Source organism: Engystomops pustulosus, chromosome 8 (assembly GCF_040894005.1).
Source record: "Engystomops pustulosus chromosome 8, aEngPut4.maternal, whole genome shotgun sequence".
Taxonomy (NCBI): Eukaryota; Metazoa; Chordata; class Amphibia; order Anura; family Leptodactylidae; genus Engystomops; species Engystomops pustulosus.
The window spans coordinates 47,441,689-47,464,360 of record NC_092418.1 but is presented as its reverse complement, the minus strand read 5'-3'; the positions used below and the strand labels follow the sequence as shown (position 1 = coordinate 47,464,360).

The 22,672-nt window shown below is 37.8% G+C and overlaps 1 protein-coding gene across 2 annotated transcripts in view; it reads left to right on the top strand.

The window, feature by feature from the left end:
• Nucleotides 1–22,672, top strand: part of TMEFF2 (transmembrane protein with EGF like and two follistatin like domains 2) — a 337,792-nt gene that overhangs the window by 311,281 nt on the left and 3,839 nt on the right. For both annotated transcript variants that reach the window (XM_072120853.1, XM_072120854.1), the window contains exons 8-9: nt 9,776–9,899; nt 13,734–13,892. In XM_072120853.1, coding sequence (XP_071976954.1) covers nt 9,776–9,899; nt 13,734–13,892 — 283 coding nt within the window. The remainder of the gene's footprint in view (nt 1–9,775; nt 9,900–13,733; nt 13,893–22,672) is intronic.

Sequence of the window (22,672 nt, the reverse complement as noted above, 5' to 3'; positions counted from 1 at the left end):
GATCAAAGGGAATGTGTGTCTTTCAAAAAATTAATATATGAGAATTGAGGATATTACACAATGCAAGTAAAATCTACTTACATAATTGAACCAAATTTGATCATCTGGCATGTCAAGTAAAATGTCCAAAACAGTTGATACATAATCAAAGCAGTAACTAATGTTCTGAAACATAAATTGGGATCAGAACACATTTGGGGATGTGTAACAGTCACATTTGTTAAAATGGGTCGGGGGTAGTGTCTAGTGTACCCATGAGACTGTGGCAGGAGAAAGACTATGTTACAAAGCCCTGCTGTTGGTGCAAGTGCCAATTTGGGAGTTTGAATTCCTTTGATGTTGTGGTAAATAGCAATGGCTGCATTTACAGTGTTTTACAGATGAAGATGCTTATATGAAAAGACGGGTGTTCAAAACACCAGTCTTAAGAAATTCTTCCCCTTGTGTTGCAGTGATGATGCAGAAAAATCCTATATTTTTGTTGATTTTATTGAAAACTCACCAGACCCTTAATACTTGGGAATAACAACCACTATCACAACAATCCTTTTTACAATATTTTTTCTTGGAAAGATTCCATAATTGAGGCTCTGTTTACACTGACATGACTTGGTTACATAGTATGGTTGAAAAGACATATGTCCATCAAGTTCAACCAAGGAAGGAAAGGAAGGGTTGGGAAATTGTACTAAGGGAACAGAATTCTTTACCATAATATAAGCACTAAGCGGAACATATTGCACAACATATGCTACCATAGACTACTATGTCTACTGTGTAAAACAATTGTGTGAAGGTTAAAAAAGGTATTTAACAACAGCTGTGTGATAAGAGCCTTGTAGTAAAAACACATACTTTATGTGCAAGGATGGAACTGTAGGTCTTCCATTTTAAGGTTTTTTTTTTAGTTATTGTGCAATAAAGGGGCAATGTGTAAGGGGTTTTCCAGCGTTTAAAAGCAAAAAATACAAATGAGTAAAAAATCCTATAACACAGAAGATTGAATTGACTTATTTTGTGTATCAAAAAATGTGTTTATTACTAAGCTAGCACTTATGTATATATATGTAGTAAAATCTGAGATTCAATAAGTACACATGTCTTGCTGAAAAAGATGGAAGCGTTGTCCAGATGGAACACATTGACCATTTTTATGTAGGCTGCAAATTCCCAAGTTCTGAGCTTACAAGATTTTAGTGTCCTTTCATAAATGTTCACAATAATAAGAGTTGGAATTACTTGAGATTTAAGCCCTGCAATCTCTTTGCAGAAGCACAAGGCAACCTGCCTTATCAAAATAATTCACAGTTTAGATGTTTTTCCAAAATCCATTACAGATTTGGACTATTTCCTATTCAACATAAAATTCTCAGTAAAAATCTGAGCTTTTATATATTTCACCTATAAAAAAAAGGACCTGCTGCATCTTCCATCCAAGCATGTACTAAGAAGTAGTGTAAGTGTCTGTTGAAGGCTAAATGTATTTCCATTCTCTTAAAACTGTTGACAAATGTTTGCACAATGTTTGTAATTATTATAAATCATTAGTTATTAGTTTTTTGGGTTTTTTTTGCTTATTTTAATGAAAATCTTAACTTCAAGTTCAAAGACTAACTATGTAATCTGGTGCTAAATTAACAGCATTATTCAGAATTATGGCCACATAGCTATATGCACTGGCCACATAATACTTTTTTATTCTTAAAACTTATACAACGGTAGAGTTACCTTATATACTCGAGTATAAGCCTAGTTTTTCAGCACAAAAAATGTGCTGAAAAACCCAAACTCGTCTTATACTCGAGTCAAAAAAATAAATAAATCAAAACTCGCCTTTCTGGAGGCACCCGTAGATCTTCTGTGCGATCCATCCGGTATTGTTGTGCTGCACAACGGGGAAGGGGGGGGGGCTATATACACTGGGGCAGGGGCTGGCAGGCTATATACACTGGGGCAGGGGCTGGCAGGCTATATACACTGGGGCAGGGGCTGGCAGGCTATATACACTGGGGCAGGGGCTGGCAAGCTATATACACTGGGGCAAGGGCTGGCAAGCTATATACACTGGGGCAAGGGCTGGCTGGCTACATACTGGAGAGGCTGTGACCAATGCATTTCCCACCCTCGGCTTATACTCGAGTCAACAGGTTTTCAGTTTTTTGTGGTAAAATTAGGGGCCTCGGCTTATACTCTGGTCGGCTTATACTCGAGTATATATGGTATTCTTATTAGCATTTCAGTTTTTTACTTCCTACCAACCACAAGCCATATATTTATTTTTCTGTTCTGTAGGGGTTATTTTATGAGGAACAAATTGTACTTTCCAATGGCACCATTTTTCCAAACAATCATATTTTTAGATTGCAGTGTATAGGCTCATTTACTAAATGCAAGATGTCTTTTTTATATGAATTTTATTTTTAATCTATATAAATAAGGGTTTTTTGATTCGATTTTTTAAATATTTGCCCACATTTATTAAAGCCCTTGCACTTTTTTGTCAGACTTTGCATTTTCTTTTCAGTGTGAACTGCTTGCACATGTATCTATAAAGTGTTCGTGACTGTACTATACACAATGGGACACAGCGAGTGGGTTCCACAGGGTGTCACTTTATAGCATCTGCCCCATGTTCTCCGAAACCACCTTATGTCTACAGATAGGTTGCAGCTAAAGAGGAAGATACAGTTATTTGAAACAGTGAGATCGATTGGGTACAGCACACAGCCAGCTACAGGACAATGTCAGTCCATCGCTACTCCTATCTTGCACCTAGTCCATGCACTGTGTCAAAGGGGACCACAGCTCCGGCTGTTTAAAATAAGCTCTCACTTACTGCACTTTCTGGGTCTTTTCATAGCCCTCCCCTTCCTTGTAGGAAGCTGACTATTATGGAATATATTAAGTACAGTGAGAAAGGATGTATGTGTGTGTGTGTGTGTGTATGTCTGCCTTATGCATATAAGTGTGTATATTTCTGTAATATACATATATGTATGTATATGTGTCAGGACTCACTGATTTCCCCTGCAGAGATATGAAGTGGTTTCAAAAGATCCTGTGTGCCAGTATCAGTTGTGACCTGAGTGATGGATGGCTAAACCAGTTGCTGCTATGATTGTAGTGCAGCCTTTTCTTGTGGGCCTGAAGGCAGCCGGGGCCCAGATTTCCGGAGTGGCTGGCTATTGCGGCCTAGGGCAAACTGTTGTCATGGTGCTTGGTATGGGTACCGGAGGGCTGTCCTACAGCCTGGCAGGTCTCCAGCAGGTGGTGTGTGCAAGATACAGATTGTACCCACCATGTATGAGCAGAACTCGGTTTCATAGCCCTTTCCAAACTTCCAAATGTCAGAAAGTGGTAAAATAAAAATACTACACCATGTACTAACATATATCAACGAAAAAAATAAGATAAGTTGTCTTCGTAGCAATACCAAGAATAAGTTATACCGTACAAAACCAAAAGTTGCAATGCTTATTTGAAGTAAAGGAAATACATCAGTATTACAGCCTCTGCGTATATATGCTTTGATGGGGTTGCTTTTTTAAACCCCCCTGATGGGGTTTCTGCTATCTTTGTTTTACAACATGGCAAATTCCACAGCTTTTTTTGCTCTGGTGTTGTGAGTGCAGAATTAGGTTGGCTCATCAGAGTTTCAGGCTATCCTCTGGTGGCCTTTGAGGTCTGGTCAAAGGGAACCCAAGTTGGGACCTCTGACACTAGTCTGACACTACATTTCAGTAGTGATGACAAGTAGTGGATTATAATATGGGAGGTTTGGGTGGTGGGCTTGGACCCAAGCCCCATGACCACCCAAACTACCCACCAAATTTTATACTGAGAAGGACCCTCACCCATGAAACCTTGTATGCTGTTCATGCTCTCAATACACATGTACACAAGAGCCATTTCAGAACCTTTGAAGGCCCTTCCCAAAACCATAGATTCAATTCATGTAAAAGGGACACATCCTCCATTCTCTGAATAGCTTGATTTTAGTACCAAATGTAGGGTATAATATTGTTGGGGCTATAATATTCATACTGCCCAGGGCCTATGGCAGTCTTAATCCACCCCTTGGGATGGCTGGAGTTTATGCTAAATGACAGCTAAGGTTTTATAGCTCTAATGCCAGGTCTGCTCCATGATAAAGTATATAATTTATTTGAAGGAAGTCTCTGTAATGAGAACTTCAGTTGAATACACATTTATGCACAACCGAAAAAGTTATGCAGGTGCCTACTCCCAGAACATATATCATTCTTTCAGCATAAGTAAGTCATCAGCAATCCCTGGCATATAAGCCAAATGTAAATCCATAGCAGGTCTGCTTCATGTATCCCACATTTCCACTGCTACAGGTACAAATATCACAAATAAGTTCTCCTAATTGGTAGCAACATACAAATGTCTGTCACTTATTTTTGCTATTCTGTTTTGTGCCTTGGAGCAAACTACAGCGCTATCCTGTTGCAGATATCACCTGGCAGTTGCTATTAACATGACTAGTTTTCTACTTCTGCCAAATGCAGCATTTTAAGCCACCAGGGGATAGTGCTATTGGGATGTGAAATTATGTAGGACATGACACTCCTTGTGCTAAAAGGGAGACCATGTATCGTGTGTCCTACAAATAAATATTCCATCATATTCTGAATATTTCATTTATTTTTGTCTGCAATGTGTATAAAATGAAAGCAAAAGAAAATATGGGAATAAAAGCAAATTATGTGGAGTGCACATTCTATAAGAGCAAAGCTTGTAGATGGTCCAGTTGTTCATGTATGTTTTTCATAGCAACACAGACAGTCCTAGAAATGAAACGTACAGTATTCTGCTCATTAATCCATGTTCAATGTCAAAAGAAGGTCTCCTCATGCTTTAGGCAAAGTTATAAAAACTAAAGTACCTTTTTTGACCAGACTATATGATCATGTGAATTATAGACATATTAGAGGCAATATAACACAAGGGATGTTTTTAAAGTCTGTTTTGCTTGGGTGCAGAGTCCTCCGATTAGTATGAAATTTATCAAATGCTGCATAATGCTTGAGGAAACATGGTGATTATATCATCTCTTCTAAATCTTCTCATCCTCCTGCTCTATATTATTTTCTTCACTTTTATAATTTGCCATGTGTTCGTAGTGATATCATTAAATCTAGGAAAATATTTGGGACTTTTTAACATTTTTGGGGTTTAATTTAATTAATTTTTCTGTTATTAATTTTTTTCTTTTACTGGTCTCTTCCATACGGCATAATATATTTGTTTTATTTTTGATCAAGTGTTTGTGGAGTTATTTTTGTGATTTATGATTTTGACTGTCCAATGTAGAATTTTTTATGAAGAATTTGGTGCAGTTCTCACACTAGACCACAACATACAACAGATCAGCACACGAGAAAACCTGCAAACAAACCCATCAAAATCACCAATAATTTATGAAATTCAGAAAAGGAAGAGTAAAAAAAATGATTAAATGGTGTGATAACTTCCTTGAACCCTACATGTTGTTGGTTACACTACCCCCCAAAAAAGTCACAAGTGTGCAGAAATGTAAAAACTTGCCCAGCAAATAATTCTGGTGCAGCTCCATTCATAGATTTCCTAAATTATTAGGGTGGTAATGGGGCTTTTTTTAAAGTATTTAAAGTATTATTGGTGTTTTGGGGTGGTGCAAACATCTATAATGTGCGAAAAGTAAGCAGCACTTCCAGACGTCCAATATAAAGTTGCAAAAGATGTGTTTTTTATTCCATGTTTCAAGGTACAATAAAGTACATCTATCAATCCTTCAAATTTACCTATAATCGATCCATCTTCTATTTTTCTTTCTATATATTAATTATTTCTGTCTATCTGCTTCTCTCTATTTCTTCATCTTAAAAAAACCTGTAAATACTGACACTTATTAACCATCCTCATTGACTTCAATGTAAAAGATAACTAAATGTCATCCATTACGGTCAGTTAGGCATCATCTGTTATGGATCTTTTTTTCTAACCCCTTCATGACAAATGGTCATTTGTGCCTAAATGTCCAGGTCAATTTTTGACGTTCTGCTATGCACTGTTTTTTTTAAAGAAAAACTTGATACAATATTTAAATAAATTTAAATAATTACATATTTAAAATTTGCCAATAATTGACTTCAAATGTGAAAAAACAAGAATTTTTGTAATTTTTCCAATTAGTGTTTTTTAATAAGTAGTAACTTTTACCAAACTATGTTATAAATATGTACAGCATTATTCCATGACCTGTTCCCAGGTTCAGCTACAGATGCAGAGGGTGCATGTACTTCTCCAAAGTGAAAGTCTTTCCTGCAGCACTGTAACGTCCGTACCTAAACGTCACACTATCCGCAGTTGGCGGAATACATGGCATTTATTTGTGTGTGAACTGTGGCTTACTGCTTGTGCTTGGAATAACTGAGCCACACCCTGCTCCTTGCATTTCAGCCCTGCCCAGCAAGGGTTACTAGCGTAATGGACAGTTCCCCCAGTGTGCTGCTGGAGGCGTGTCCAGGAACGGCTTTATATAACTGCCTATTCCCATCATACTTTGCTGGTTATTTTTAGTCTGACCTGTGTAAATACCGCTTGATCTTGACCTGTCTCCATTTCTCTGTCTGTATCTGGACCTGACCTGTATATAACCTGCTTGATCTTGTCTGCCTGCATCTGAACCTGACCTATTTATATCTGCCTGAAGTCCTGTATATTCGTTGTTTGTTCCTGTCCCAGACCTGTGTTAGTATTCTGTGCACCAGTGTGAACACTGGTCTATTCTTGTATCAGGGCGGTTTATCTGCTTTAGGCAGGGCCTTAGCCCACAGGGACGTCGCATGGTGAGTTCGCCATCACTTATCTAGTCTGACGGCTAGCGCCAAGCCTGGTTGTGGTTGCGCATTTGCTGGACAGGTGCTGACAAGCACCTTCTACATTCTGCCTTCAGCTGACCAGCTGGAGAGATCACACTTCATATGCCTATATCTCCCCTTGCATCTAGAAACAAAATTCTGGTGTCATATTAAACAGGAGGTTTTCCCCATTAAACAAGAGAGATATTTACTCAGATCTACAAGGGTGGATATATCTGGCTCCTGTTTAATTTGACACCAGAATTGTGTTTGTAGATGCCAGGGTTCAGGAGTTATAGCCGTTTGATGTTGGCTACTGTCATGACGTAATTAACCTCCTTTTGGCAAACTGTCACAGTAAAAGCTGCCGTATTTTTACGTGGAGCGGCCCTGAAGAGGTTAATGAAAAAAAAACGTATGTCATATTTTCCGTCCAAAAAATGGAAGAATAACGGATGACAATGGATGACATTAAAACCCCATTTAGAACATGAACATGGGAATGAAGATGTGGAAGTACAGTAATAGCTGTATCCTACATGGATAATGTCTGTGCTGCAATCGGGAATTCTGTTTGAGAAGAAAATGAGGGTTTGTTAAAGTGATTTTTTTTTAAAAAAATCTATAAAAAACTGAGACCTGATTTTGCACTGCTTCCAAGTCCCTCCATGTAGATAGCAATGCAAACAGTAAATCTTTTTTCTGGTTGCCATAGCTACAACTTGAAAAGTCCGTAAAGTGGAGATTTTAATATGATATTTTTCTCCTTTCCAGTCAATTCTCAGCTCAGAATTTTAATTTCTTGCGTTGCTAATATTTGATAATCCTGCAATTAGTTTAATTATGTTTTTTTCTTATTAAATGTATCGATAAAATAATATAAATTATGCCAGAAATATATACAATACATTGGATGTAACCATAGCTACCAGAATAAGAGCATGTATTTTTTTTTTACAGTACTGGCTTCCCTGTACAGAGGAAAACAATTCACATGAGAAATAAGGCTACTATTACAAAGTGGCTTCTCTTGTTATTTCTCGACTACACAAATTAGGAAGAGGATAAAATTTCCAAGTGTTTAGATTCTCCATCAGGTAGTGTTGTACATACTACATCAGATCATCTGTACTGTCAGTCTCCAGCCACAATCATGTGTGAGGGTCACTCAGAGACTAACGCTTACTTTGAAGCAGCAGCAGAGATCCTGTGCAGAGAGAGAAGTCAATAATATCAAACGACGTGCATAACACTGGCCAGTCAAGGCAGGTGAGAGGAGGCCATTATAAAAAACAGAATCAAGTCAAAGCACATCTTAGATTGGTAAAAAGCATGAAAGTGACACCTTTGCTATGTGGGAAAGGTTTGTTGGTCTGAAAAGATCAGGATAAGGCTTCCTGGCAAAAGCTCAAGGAAATCCATCTGGCATGAATATTACACTGTCAACATCTGATATTCACCATTCCTACAGGGACTCTGATGTAGCTTTATCTTATGGGACTGAAGTGGGAACAAGTATTTTTGAACTAGAAGCATCTTTTGAAATACAAATGCTAAATTGAGGACAAAAACACAGTAATGTCAGAAAAAAAAATAGTGAGCAGCCCACAATACATCATTCAATGCCCTGAACAAATTACTTTATTCGGGGCATTTCTGAGCTGCCTCTGTTTATGCTACTGCTGAAGAAGCAGGTGGGAGCAGGGTGCTGTTTGCTGGCTACCTATTTACTGGGCGGCTGCATTTTGCTGACTACCTATGTACTGGGTGCAATGTGCTGTCTACCTACTATTGGGGGGCTGCAGTGTGCTGGCTATCTATATGCAGTGGGGGGACAGTACACTTGCTACCTGTATACTGGGGGGCAGTATACTGTCTACCTATTACTGGGGGGCAGTTTGCTGGATATATACATACTGGGGGGTGGCAGTGTGCCAGCTTTCTATATGCAGAAGGGGGACAGTGCGCTTGCTACCTATATACTGGGGGGGGGGGGGGGGGGCGGTGTACTCACTACCTATATACTAGGGGGGATTTAGTGTGCTGACTGCCTATATACTTGGGGCTACAGTGTGCTGGTTACCTATATACAGTGGGGGGCAGTGTGCTGGCTACATATATACTGGGAAGTGCAGTGTGCTGGCTATCTAAATAATGGGGGTGCAGAGTACTGGCTACCTATATACTTGTGAGGCAGTATGCTTGTTAATTATATACTAGGGGTGCAGTGTGCCAGCTACCTAAATACAGGGGGCTTCAATGTGATGTCTCTCTATATACTGAGGATGGGCAGTGTTCTGGCTACCTATATAATGGAGGGTAATATGCTGGCTATCTAATACTGGGGGAGCAGTGTGTTGGCTACCTATATACTAGGGGAGTTCAGTTTGCGGGCTACCTATATACAAGGAGAAGTGGGCTATCTACCTTTATAATGGGGGTCTGCAGTGTGCTGGCTACCTATATTCTGAGGAAGGGCAGTGTTCTGGCTACCTATATATTGGTGGGTAATATGCTGGCTATCTAATATGGGGGGGGGCAGTGTGTTGGCTACCTAAATACTAGGGGAGTTCAGTTTGCGGGCTACCTATATAAAAGGAGCAGTGGGCTATCTACCTTTATACTGGGGGGCTGCAGTGTTCTGCCATATGTGTGGGGATATGCCTCATGGCTCTGCACACTCAGGTGCATTGTTTTAACAAGAGAATGACTATAGAAGCAATTATATAGTAATAGGGCAGTTGGTCCGATTTGGTAATAATCTTATAATTTGACAGTGTAAATGCAACATAACCAGATATAATAATCAGTATTTGTAAAATTCCTAAAAAAGGAATTATTCACAAAAGTGTATAATTGAAATTGTTGATATTTTGATTTTACTGCTAATGCTGCTGTATTTTTTCCAGAGAACGCAAATAAGTTAGAAGAAAGCGCCAGAGGAGTACATATTTCCTGTTCAGATGCATATGAAGGCTACTGCAAACATGGCAAATGTGAGCATTCAAATAACATGCTGGAGCCTTATTGCAGGTATGAAATGAAGTTGTGGTGGTGTAATAAGATGGATTTAGTACATTAATGGATTTTGCTTTAAATAGTTGTGACCAAACTGATGTAATAATTGCAATAGTTGCTATTCTTTTATTACTCCTATTAATATATTGATAAATAGATAACTGGGCGATACCGTAGCTCATTTGAGTTTTTATCAATATAATATACTTTGAAAAATACATGTTTTGGGGTTTATTATATGAATAATTTTTGACATTTTACTTTAATTGAAACTATAAATTTGGACATTAATATACAGTAAAGGCCAGGGACATACAGGAATTGTGCGAGTTAGCACCCATTTTTTTAGTTAATTTACATATACACTTCTTCTAAATGGGTGGACAAAATTCAAATCAAGCATCACATTTGATCAGGAGGACAGAAGCATTCAGATAAGTTTTGTCATCCAACATTTTGTTCTTTTTAAAGAATTAGTGTCAAAGATTGGAAATTGAGTAAACTTCTGAGTGGGACTCAACAGTATAGTAGTGTTGGAAACTGCAGAGCTCAGCTATCGGCGTGAATCCCATGATAGATCTACTGTAGGTGATAGTAGAGCGGTTTGCTCCACAAAAGGTCAACATTACTATACTTACCATACTTGACATGGTGCTCCACCCATGAGTGAGAATGGGACTCTAGTTCTGTAGGTTGATGGGGTTCCATTGCAGTATACTCTTCCGGCAGGAACTAATTCAGATCACTCAATGATGACTCAGTAATTCCTGGATCTCATAGTAACAGATGACAGGCCATTGCTGCACGTGAAAGGTTAAATCTGCAAACGGTTGTGGGTGTAAGCGTCAGGTGTTTGCTGCATAATGCCTGTGAGCCCTCCCAATGGATCATTAATGGCACTGTGATGTACAGTTATGCCATGTGTCAATAAAGTTTTAATTTTATGTATAAAAACACTATGATAAACAAGTAGTAAAAGTACTATTCACTTTGTTCCATTCACATATTCTATTTAAACCCAAGGATTTATTACCCATACTCTGCGATGATTGTGAGGTTTCTTATTCTTCATCAAAAATCACTTAATAAATAGAAATGTTAAATTCTCCAGTTCTATACACTGTGAAAGAACGGAACCAACATTTTTCTCAACCCATTTCATTCAACGTTCTTTCATTAAGCATTTGTAGATTTAATGGGATTTTTACTATGAAGTTTCTACCTTCAGGATCCATTCGTTTCTGCCTGTCTAGCCTATTTTCAGTGTGCATTTTGTACATAGTCACTTATCTCGATACACTACAGCGAGTGAAATTATTTCATTAAAATATGACAAGAAAGTTAAAAAAATAAAAAATATGACTCCGATGCCCTCCACCTTCAATGTCCCAGCTGGGAAATGAAATGTTCAAATTAACAAAAATGATTTATGATGTCTACATTTGTTTCAGGAAGATTGCATTTAGGAAAACTGAAAAGCTTTGCATTTATAGATCTGTAGTGACATATCACAGCACATAGGACCTTACTGCCACTGTCATTCTATCAACTTCATATCTGTTTTCAGAATTTCAAGGGGGGTTGGTAGCAATGGGGGTGGGGATAAAACGAAACAAATAAGAATAATAGACATACGTAATTAATATTTACATGATCTTATCTTTGCTTATTTGTGTAAACATTACTCAAACAAATCTATTTAAAATACTGTAGTTACATTAAAGGGGTTGGCCACTTTACCTCATGTTTTTTGTCATGTGTAAGTGTGGGGGGGTCAGGATATTAGGTACTTTACCAATATACATCTATTGAATCTTCTGCACTGCTTTCTTGATATGTAATGTGAAGTCAATCTTCATAGTTTATATGGTTGAAAAAAGACACTTGTCCATCAAGTTCAACCAAGGAAGGGAAGGGATTCAATGAGGAAGGAATTTAGGGGAAACAATTCTATATAAGATAGCCATCAATGTTATTTAGGTGTAAAAAGGCATCTAGACCCTTCTTGAAGCTCTCTGCTGTCCCTGCTGTGACTAGCGCCTGAGGGAGGCTATTCCCCAGATTGACAGTTCTCATAATAAAAAAGCCCTGTCGCCTCTGGTGATTAAACCTTGATTTCTCCAAGCGGAGACAGTGCCCCCTCGTCTTTTGATTTGATTTAATCTGAAACAACTTACCACCATATTTTTTGTATGGACCATTCATATATTAAAATAGATTAATCATGTCCCCTCATAGTCGTCTCTTTTCCAGACTAAATAAATCTAGTTGTTTTAATCTTTCCTCATAACTAAGACCCTCCATACCCCTTATCATTTTTGTGGCTCTACATTGAACCCTCTCCAGCTCCAAAGCATCCTTTTTATGGACCGATCCCCAGAACTGGACAGCATATTCCAGGTGTGACCGAACCTGTGCCTTCTATAGTGGTAATATTACATCCCTATCACGAGAGTCCATACCACTTTTGATACATGACAAGATCCTACTAGCTTTAGAGGCAGCTGCTTGACATTGCATGCTGTTATTCAATTTATGATCAACTAGTACCCCCAGGTCCTCCTCAACAAGAGACTCTCCCAGATTTACTCCCCAAGGACACATTTTGCCTTTGGATTATTGGCCCCCAGGTGCATAACCTTACATTTATTCACATTAAACCTCATTTGCCAAGTGGATGACCAAACATTCAGTTTGTCCAAGTCAGCCTGCAGCCTATGAACATCCTCCATAGACTGTATTACACTACACAGCTTGGTGTCATCTGCAAAAATAGACACAGTGCTATTAATTCTTACCTACATCTATATCATTAATAAATATATTAAATAGTAGTGGGCCAAGCACAGAACCCTGGGGTACACCACTCATAACTGGTGACCATTCAGAGTAGGAATCATTGATCACAACTCTCTGGATACAATCCTTCAGCCAGTTCTCAATCCAATGCAAATGATTTCTGCCAAACCAATATATACCTCTATGAGGTACAGTGTCAAATGCCTTTGCAAAGTCCAAGAACACAATATCCACAGCTGCTCCTCCATCCAGGCATCTGCTCACCTCATCATAAAAGCCCTTTTTATATATTGGCACCACATTTGCATTGCGCCAGTCACTTAGCACCACACCAGACATTACGGAATCCCTGAAGATTTTAGACAGCGGTACAGCAATATCAGAACTGAGTTCTTTAAGAACTCTGGGGTGTAACCCATTGGGTCCAGGAGCCTTGTACACATTGTTTTTATTGAGCTTAGATTGGATAATGCCTACATTCAGCCAGTCTAGTATATTACAGGATGCATGACCCGCACTGGCACCACCCAAGTCAGAAGTTCTTTCTTCTATCCTATAAACGGAGCTAAAAAACCTATTAAGTATCTCCGTCTTCTCTTGGTCTCCAGTCACCGATGCCCCATTTTCAGAATAAAGGGGTCCAATCTGTTCTGACCCATTTTTTTTGCATTGATATAATTAAAAAATTTCTTGGGATTTTTTTTGCTATCTTTAGCCACTTGCCTTTCATTTAGTATTTGAAAGCCTCAGGGTACCTGTCAGATTTATATTTTTTAAATGCCCTCTTTTTCTCATTAATTGCCCTTTTTACTGTAGCTGTAAGCCACGCGGGGTGTAGTCTAGCCTGTCTATACTTGTTACCCATTGGAATAAATTTAGAAGTAAAAAAACCCAGTAAAGTGTCCAACCCATTTAAGGTTAAATACTTCAATAGAAAAGCAGAAATAATAATATGCTGACATAATTGACAATCAGAATGATTATGGATTTATAGATTTATAATACATGTTTGTATTAGTTCTGTTGTAATAATGATCGTTTTCTCTGTAGGTGTGATGCGGGATACAGTGGATCAAAATGTGAAAAGAAGGACTTTAATGTATTATACGTAGTCCCAGGCCCTGTACGTTTCCAGTATGTCTTAATAGCAGCGGTGATAGGAACAATTCAGATCGCCATCATCTGCGTCGTAGTGCTTTGTATTACAAGGTTAGTAGTGTTTGGATTTGATTCCTATTTTATTCCAGGAGATGAAAAAAAACAAAGAAAGAAAAAAGTGAACTACAAAATACCAAGGACCAGAGTTATGATCATTCATTGAGAGAACTTAACTAGTAATTCCAGTGGAAGGCACACTTCAGTGCCTTAAACTCATTAAAGGTACAATTCAAAAAAATAGATCAATGTGTTGTTGCGATTTCAATTTCAGGGAATTTCCATGGTGCTGTTTTGAGAATTTGGGTCAAATTCTAATGTGTTCTTCCTTAGCTGGACATATTAAAGATTACTGGGGCTAGAGTGTCCTTATAAAGCTGCTTGTTCCGTCTAGGAGATCGGGCAACTGTCTGGCTTCTGGAAATGTTAACTTTGTAAAACGACCAGTGGCACTCATGCTGACGGTGCGAGAGCGACTCTCGGTTACCCTGGCTTTTAATTTATGCACACCCCATCCCCGTAAGCCTCCTCCTTCTTCCTCCAGTCGGGGAATTAGGATCCAGCTGGTGACATCAGAGCATCAGCAGGAGGAGGAGGCTTACAGCGGGGGTGTGTGCATAAATTAAAAGCTGGGGAAGCAGAGAGGCACTCGTGTCCTGTTAACCTGTTTTACAAAGTTAATATTTCATTATTAAATCTGCCAGAAAATTTATAAAAAGAACTGTCCCCCAAATCCCTATATGCAGCAAACACCCACCAGTAACCTGCACTGAGCGCGGGTGTCAACCATGCAAATGCCTGCAGCAAAGTTGTAGGAGGCATCTAAATCTCAGCGGCGCGTGAGCGCCACCATCTTGGATTCTATTGCCTGTAATCGATCAGTTGCCATGACAGTCGTGGGTCTTATAAAGTGGGTATGGTTTTAACACATTAATTACAATGTGCGATTTACACATTGTAATTAATGATAAAGAAAATCCACATATACTGCCATACAACAGAGATGGATCATTAGTCTGCAGCTCCCACAAAATACAGTTCCCACTATATTCCTTACAATTTATAAAAGAGCTCACCTGATCAGTCCTATCACTGACCCTGGAAGTGACAGATCCCTAAACCCTGATCTCTCCATGATCCCTGAACCCTGACTTCTCTTTCCGTTTTTCTCCATCTCTTTGTCTCTCACTTACATCTTTGTTTCTTTCTTTGTTCTTCTGTCTCTTTTGCTCTCTCTTCCACGATCTCTGTCTCTTTCTCCATCCATGTCTCTATCTCTCTGTCTCTCTCTTAGTCTTTCTAACTCTATATCTCTGTGTTGCACTTTTTTTTCGGTCTCTCTCACTTTATCTCTCTCTGTCTCTTGCTCCATCTCCCTTTGTCTCTTTATGTCTTCGGGTTATATATGTGTATGCTTTAAGTAGACGTAGTTATCTGCAATGTGTCTCTGCTTGGAAGCAGATAATTTTGAGATTGCAATTCCACACATCAGCCCTGAGCAAGTAGGTGGCATTGCAGTATTATCTGTGAACACGATGTCTTTTGTTACTAATGTGGCTGGATTTAGAAAAAAAGAGCAGCATAAATATTTTTAATGTGAAAGGTTTAAATGCCATGCGTTTACCCATGCTTTATAGGTTTAACCTTCATTATATTATACCATAAATGTCTTTTATTAGTTTTCGTCTATGGACAGGAACAAAATTGCTATAAAACTGTTTAAGCAAGAAGCTTAGAGTCTTCATTCCAAAAGGCAAAATAGGAGCAAGGAATGGTTCACCTAGTTACATTAAATAATAATCGGAAACAGGTTTACTATACTATATGAAGCAAAAAAGGCTTGTTAAAAAATAAATATAAATCACTGTAATATTCTGTATGGCCACCATCTGCTCTCCCATGCTCTAGCTTATGATGTGGAAAAAGGCAAAGTAGATAATTTGTGATGTGTGCATGATATGGGCTGCAAATCACTTTGGTTTATAAAGGTTTTCTGTGAAGCTACAAGGAGGTTGTATACACTTCCAATGGAAAATAATAAAGATGCTATCTATATTCATCATTCATCTACATTCCCATTACCTTGTTTTCTATGTATTCAAAGAATATGATCCTGTGTATTGTCACATGAATGCATTTCTTTTCAGAGGTATCTTACCTTTTGCCTAGTAATGTATCATTTTAGATCTACGTAAATTAGTTTCCAGGTAAACCAGGGGTAGGTCTGTGTTCACTAGTTCCTGTGCTGCCCAGAGTTTTATTCTCCATTCACTAGTTCCTCCATGACATTTCATATAACGCAACATATTAATACCTATATGGTGACCTTTCCTTTAATTTGTTGCTGTAACCTACCTCGTAGTGTAATACCTGTGTTAATGGCCCCCACAAAGTATAATCCCCATTAATTTAGCCCCTTATATTGCCACTTTATCTTTAGCCCCCTCATAATGTCCACCTTTTCAGTTGCCGACCGTGCACTTACAGTATTCCACACCGTTGTAGCCATCTCTACGGTTGGCGTACTACGCTATAGCTGCTCTGGCAATAGATCTGCCACTAAATACAAATAACCTTGCAGGATATTCTATTAACCAACCATGCAGCTAATAAGTGGCTTGTGTAAAGGCCAATATAATTTCTTTCTCCTCCTTGTGTTTCACATTGCTCCATGTAATGATTGATGTGGATGAATGAAGATGAATGTGTCATAAGGTCATCTTTTTCTCAGCATTGTCCCTTGTAACAGAGCTTTTATACCAAAAATCTGAACCTTCTTATCACTGGCATATACTACTCACCAATCTGTTCTGGATTAAGGAATATTTCATCCTTCATTACCAATGCAATTCAAAAGCCTTATGATCCACATTGTTAATTCCATGGAAATATTTAAATCACCATATTGTTTTTGTTGCCCCCTACTCTCTTAATATTGTCTAGTTAGAAGGTCTTGATGATTCAGGCCCTATTTTTTATATGTGCTCACTGGCCTTCAGTAATGGGAAAAGGTGGCAGAGATATTAAAATAGGTGATTTATTTTTGAATGCCATGTAGAAAAACGCTGTATTAGAATTCTATGGGATATTCTTATGTGGTTTATTATATACCAAATGTTTCTCACTAAAGTTTACTGAAGGTTTGGGTTTCATTATAGCATAAAAAAGATCACTTTCCCAGTAAAGGAGGCAAAATAAGTTCAGTGTATTCAAAGATTCATGTGACAGGTAACACAGTCAACAAATTTGAGGATCTTGGTTAAATTATAAAAATAAAGAAGAACCCCGCTAGATAACATTTTTTTTTATAAATTTCCCATAGAAATATGATGGAAACAATCAGGTTATTTATATTGACGTAAAATAGTAAGAAGGTTGAACAAAGACACAGTTCCTTTAAGTCCTACCTATAAGATTAAAAACATTTTTTATCCTATAATATGCGATATTTTTGTTCTCAAGAAAGGCATCCAGGCCTCTCTTGAACATGTACATAGAGTCCGCCATAACAACCTCCTGCGGCAGAGAGTTCCATAGTCTCACTGCTCTTACAGTAAAGAACCTTTGTCTATGGTGATGGTAGAATTGCCTCTCCTGTAGGCGTAGAGGATGCCCCCTTGTCCTGGTCACAGGCCTAGGTATAAAATATGTTTGAAAAGATTCCTTTACTGCCCATTCAGATATTGTACATTGTAATAATGTCTCCCTTTAGCCCTCTTTTTCTAAGCTAAATAACTACAAATTTTGTAATTTGTAAAAACATCTTACTTTATTTTCTCAATTGAATTTAACATGGACAGTGATGTAAATATCTTTATCTTACCGATTTTAGTAATACATATATACAGTGTTTACATTAAACAATACACTGGTCAGCACAACCTATAATGCAACTGAGCTGGTGCAATGAAGTATATCAACAAACTAACCAGAGAAACAGAATGTACCAAAATAGCTCGATCATAACAATTGTAGGGGATCAACTCAAATGGCGACTTCAGTAACAGTCCAGGTAGCTGTTTTATTTCTTTCCAAAACAGTTTAAAGAAACAGAATCGCTTGCTTCAGCATATAACAGAAAATACAGTCCATATAAACAGGCTTGACTCACAGTCCTTTGTAGGTTGTGTCTCCATCCAGCAGGATTACCAAACAATGTCACTATTGCTGATCCTTGGCTGTGTAACACCTCCAGCTCTGCATGCAGTATAGCGGAGACTTCCAGACTGCAAACACACATCCCCCAGCTCACCTGAGCTTCCTGGCTTTATCTGTCAGCCAAAACCTGGCCTGGATATGTGGGAGTAGTCACCCACCCTGCTCTTGACTACTCCATTGAAAGCCGGCCCGGATCAACTGCATTAAGCAGCTTTGCTACATTAACAATTGTCAGAAACCTAAGGTTCCTGACCAAACATTAACCGGCTCACTTCACGGAGGCCAGGCACCTCAGTGACACATATCTTCCATCAATAATGGCCCCTTTTACCTTCTCACACAATACAGTAAATTTTATTTGAATCCAAACAGAAGCGATAAATGACACAAACATTTAAAAGCATTTAAAACATGTAATGTACACAAAATGTGACTGGAGACCATGGTGAGGGTCAACACAGTGCTACCACCTGCAGAAACACTCAGTGGTGAAACAGTATTCCTACCACACAGAATCCGCACAAAATGTATGTTGGTAAGACATTTATAGGGCAAATATGCAAATATCCTAGTATTAAGGTGCCAAGCGGATGTCAGTTTCTAAAGTGCTAGTGCACAGCCAGTAAAAAGTCCCAGAGCACGTTTGGAAGTTTTGTACAAAAAAGGTAAACCAAGGCACAAAATTGCTAGTTACCCAGTAAAGTGCTGAGAGGCAGGCATACAGGTGGAGGAAAAAGGCAGGGGTAAGATGCTTTTAAATGTTGGTGTCATTTATTGCTTCTGTTTGGATTCAAAAAAATGTACTGTATTGTTATGATCAAGCTATTTTGGTGCATTCTATATACAGTGTTTATAAATGTTTGGTAACTGCACTAAACCTTTAACAGAAGAGACAATGCTGTTTGCCGAAAGATTAAAGAATCTTATTATCATGACATACTATATTGATTTTGAAATTTTGTAGCAGTTAAGCACTGTGTAAGTCAATCACATTGAATACAAATATAGTGAGTGATAACCAATACAGTAAGTTTTAGCAATACCGTAAGTAACAATGCAGCAAATATATATATATCGATGGACAAATCTATAATGAGCAATAACTTTCTAAAATGTTTTGTGCATTCTACACACATGATGATATGTTGAGACCCATCTCAAGGGTCTAAGTCATTTTAAATATTTTCATTCTTACAATTGATTTGACAGTTTAATATCTAGAAGAATGGGAATGACTGCAAACTACATCATAGTAAAGAGAGCTTTATTTAATATGATGGATGACAATCTGTATGGATCATGTTAGAAATACTTACATTGTGTGACAGTCAGTAAATTGAGGGTGCATCCATTCATCAGATACTACATTTGTTTACCGAGTAAACAGGGTTATTCAGGCGAACTATTAAGATGCCATCAGCTACTTATTTTGTTTCGGCTTGGAGGCTGTCAATTTTGAAGACACAATCGCTCTGATACTGTGATAATTTGTTAGCATGGAAAACACAATGACCAGTTCACATCTTGATGGATGTGAAGATTGAAATTAAAGAAGTAAAATTCTTTCAAGGCGTCCTCTTGCTTAAACATGAATGTTGTTTTTTTTAAATGTATTTTATGAATGTTATTTTTTATATTATGTTGTATAGTTTTAATTTGTGTCATTTTTGAAAAGTAGTATGGATTATTATATTCCCCATTGAATTGCTTACTTTCTACAACATACTTCTTGTCCACAAGGGGGTGGGTCATATTAAAAATAGGTTCTGGCTTAATGTGGGACAAATGGGACATTTTTTGTTGGAAACAAAGCCAGTTAATAGGCAGGGAAGATGTTGGCATGTTTAGAAACCTGCAGACATATCACCCAACTAATGTGATAAAAATCTGCCATATTTTAAAACGACCTAGTTGGAATTAGCACTAAAACTGAGTCTAGGTTGTTTTAAAACATGGTAGATTTATTATTAAGGAATCAGTTGTAGTCTGTTTTAAAGGAAGCTTTCTCAATTTATTGAAAATGTTAATGGACTGTGGTTGAATGGTTTGTATTTGCTAAAGTTTCACTCTAAAGCCACTCAACTTACTATTTGTACACTATCTAGTGCAACTACTGTACAGTTTATCCTACAAAAAATGATACCTTCATACTACAGTTTACTGTATAAAGTATAAGTATAAAAAGGTTTTGGTGCGAATATAAGGTGACATTGTACCCCCATATTATTTTAGATCAAAACTTGGTATTCCAGGATTGCTTTGACCAAATAATAAAGATGTGGTAAAGGTAATAGGGAGTAAAGGTGGGGAGTTAAGAATGGAAACAGAAAAAACAAAAAGCGCTGAGGGATTAAATGGTTAAATGTAATCGGCAGGTTTATTAATACTATCTTTAAGACATAAATACAGTTTCATAGATAGATGCTACCATGTGGGATGTTGTGTTATTAGAAAATTCATAATATTAACCTAATAAACAAATACTTTATTTATTAACAGAACAATAGGGCAGGCTTACCAGGCAGACTTCTACTTACACTATGTGGGGCAGTTACAATGGCTTGTCCGCCAGAAAAGACATCAGAAAAACCGCAATTCACAATGAATGCTTCCTGACCCCATGCCACCCCATGGGTGGGCCAGGGCAAGGAGATGGATGGGATCTATGGACTATAGTTTCTCCCGGAAATCACTGTTCCATATGCCAGTCTTAATAAAATGTGTCTCTACATGAGAAAGGTTGTACTTACTGGAAAGATAACTATTAGGTGTAAAGTAAATGCAAAATAATTCCTATAAAGATAAATGCTTTTTATTTGATTAGGGTATGTTATCAATATATGATTGATGCAGGTTCAAGTAATAGAACTTCTATGGTTGTAAGAAATAAAGGTCATCTCCCTCATAAATACTCTAGCCCCACTTCTGTGTAATGAGCCCTGGACAGAGCTATATTGGAAAGTATGTTTTCCTACTAGAGTAAGTAACACTCTACCACTAACTTCTACTAATTAAATTAAAATTAAATTTAAGTATCTCCACTTTTACTGAAGTGGCAGGTGTGTGTTTTTAGAATATTTAGACTAAATAAATATCATTAAAATTATATAGTATATTGATTATAAGTCCCATTTCTATGTAAACCTGACCGTGGACTTATGCTATAATTCAAAGATGAGACAAGATAAATGTCAGATTACATTAATCTCCAGAGTAAAGGAGTTATTCAATTAGATCATTGTTTCCACCAATCATTGCACTTAGCCAAGGATGTTTCAGGACATTACAGTAACTTAGTTTAGATGTCTACCTTTATTCTGTTAATGGAAACAATTCTGAAAAATATTCAGATCATGATAAAAGAGAACAATAAGCTGTAGGTAAGATGATAATGAGTGCTCCTGGCTGTCCCCATATTCATTTAAATGTTGATGTGTTTAAATGAGGAGATTGGAATACACCACTGCCAGACACCTCTTGTGTTGGCTTAACTCCCATCAAAACAAAAGAACGGGGTTAGTTGAAATCTAAAAACTTGGTCCTTATTTCCACCCCCATCTTCACTCAGGAGACAGTCTGATAGCTCATACATATTAGTTGGTCTGGCAATATACCAAACATTTCCATTTGTTCCCAGATAGACTATGTAAACTAGAATACAATCTGGCTATAAAGTGCTTCATGCTCCAGTTCCAAGTACTTTATATAATACAATCTTTTGCATAATGTTAGAGGAACTGTCATTCAAAAAAACTTTTGATATGTTGTAGGGCATGCAATTAAAAAGCCCTTCTGCAGTTGGATTAGTTACCAGAATACTGCTTCTTCCTCTTCTATTAAGCAGTTTTTCCCCTGCTATTAGCTTCTCCGAGTAAACCCTGCAGTTGCTAAGCACATTCCGTCCTCATTGAGTCGAATACGGAGTGAGAATGTAAATGTCAGTCACACGTTCATTAACACGTGTTTGTTAACACCATGATGACACATGTGTTAACATTGCATTAACACATGCGTTTTTTAAATACAATACTGACAGCAACAGAAATGTTATCAGAAAAATCTTCTTTTCTCAGCTACTATACAGGCAGTCCCCGGGTTACATACAAGATAGGCTCTGTAGGTTTGTTCTTAAGTTGAGTTTGTATGTAAGTCGGAGCTGTATATTTTATCATTGTAATCCCAGACAGAACTTTTTTGGTCTCAGTGACAATTGGATTTTAAAAATGTTGGGTTGTCATAAGAATCAGGATTAACACTAAAGCTTCACTACAGACACCTCTGATAACTGTTACAGCTGATCATTGTGGCCTAGGACTAAAGTACAATAAATTACCAATATCCAGAGGTCCGTTTGTAACTAGGGGTCGTATGTAAGTCGAGTGTTCTTAAGTAGGGGACCGCCTGTAATGTGTTTTAAAACGCATGCTTTAACATCATGTGTAAACGCACTCTCAGTTACAAGCTCCACTGTAGTCTGTGTGGGTGCTTCTAAGTTATGTTTGTAGTCTGTAGTCTGTTATGGTCTCATTGGTCAGCAGCATGTGCTTGGGATGATGTCCCAGGAGGCAAGTCCCACCCCTTCATCTTGCCGATTCTAGGTTTTGGCAGAGGTGAAAAAGATGTTTTTTGGGGGCAAAAAAGGTGTTAAATAGGGAATGAGATGCTAAATACTTTGA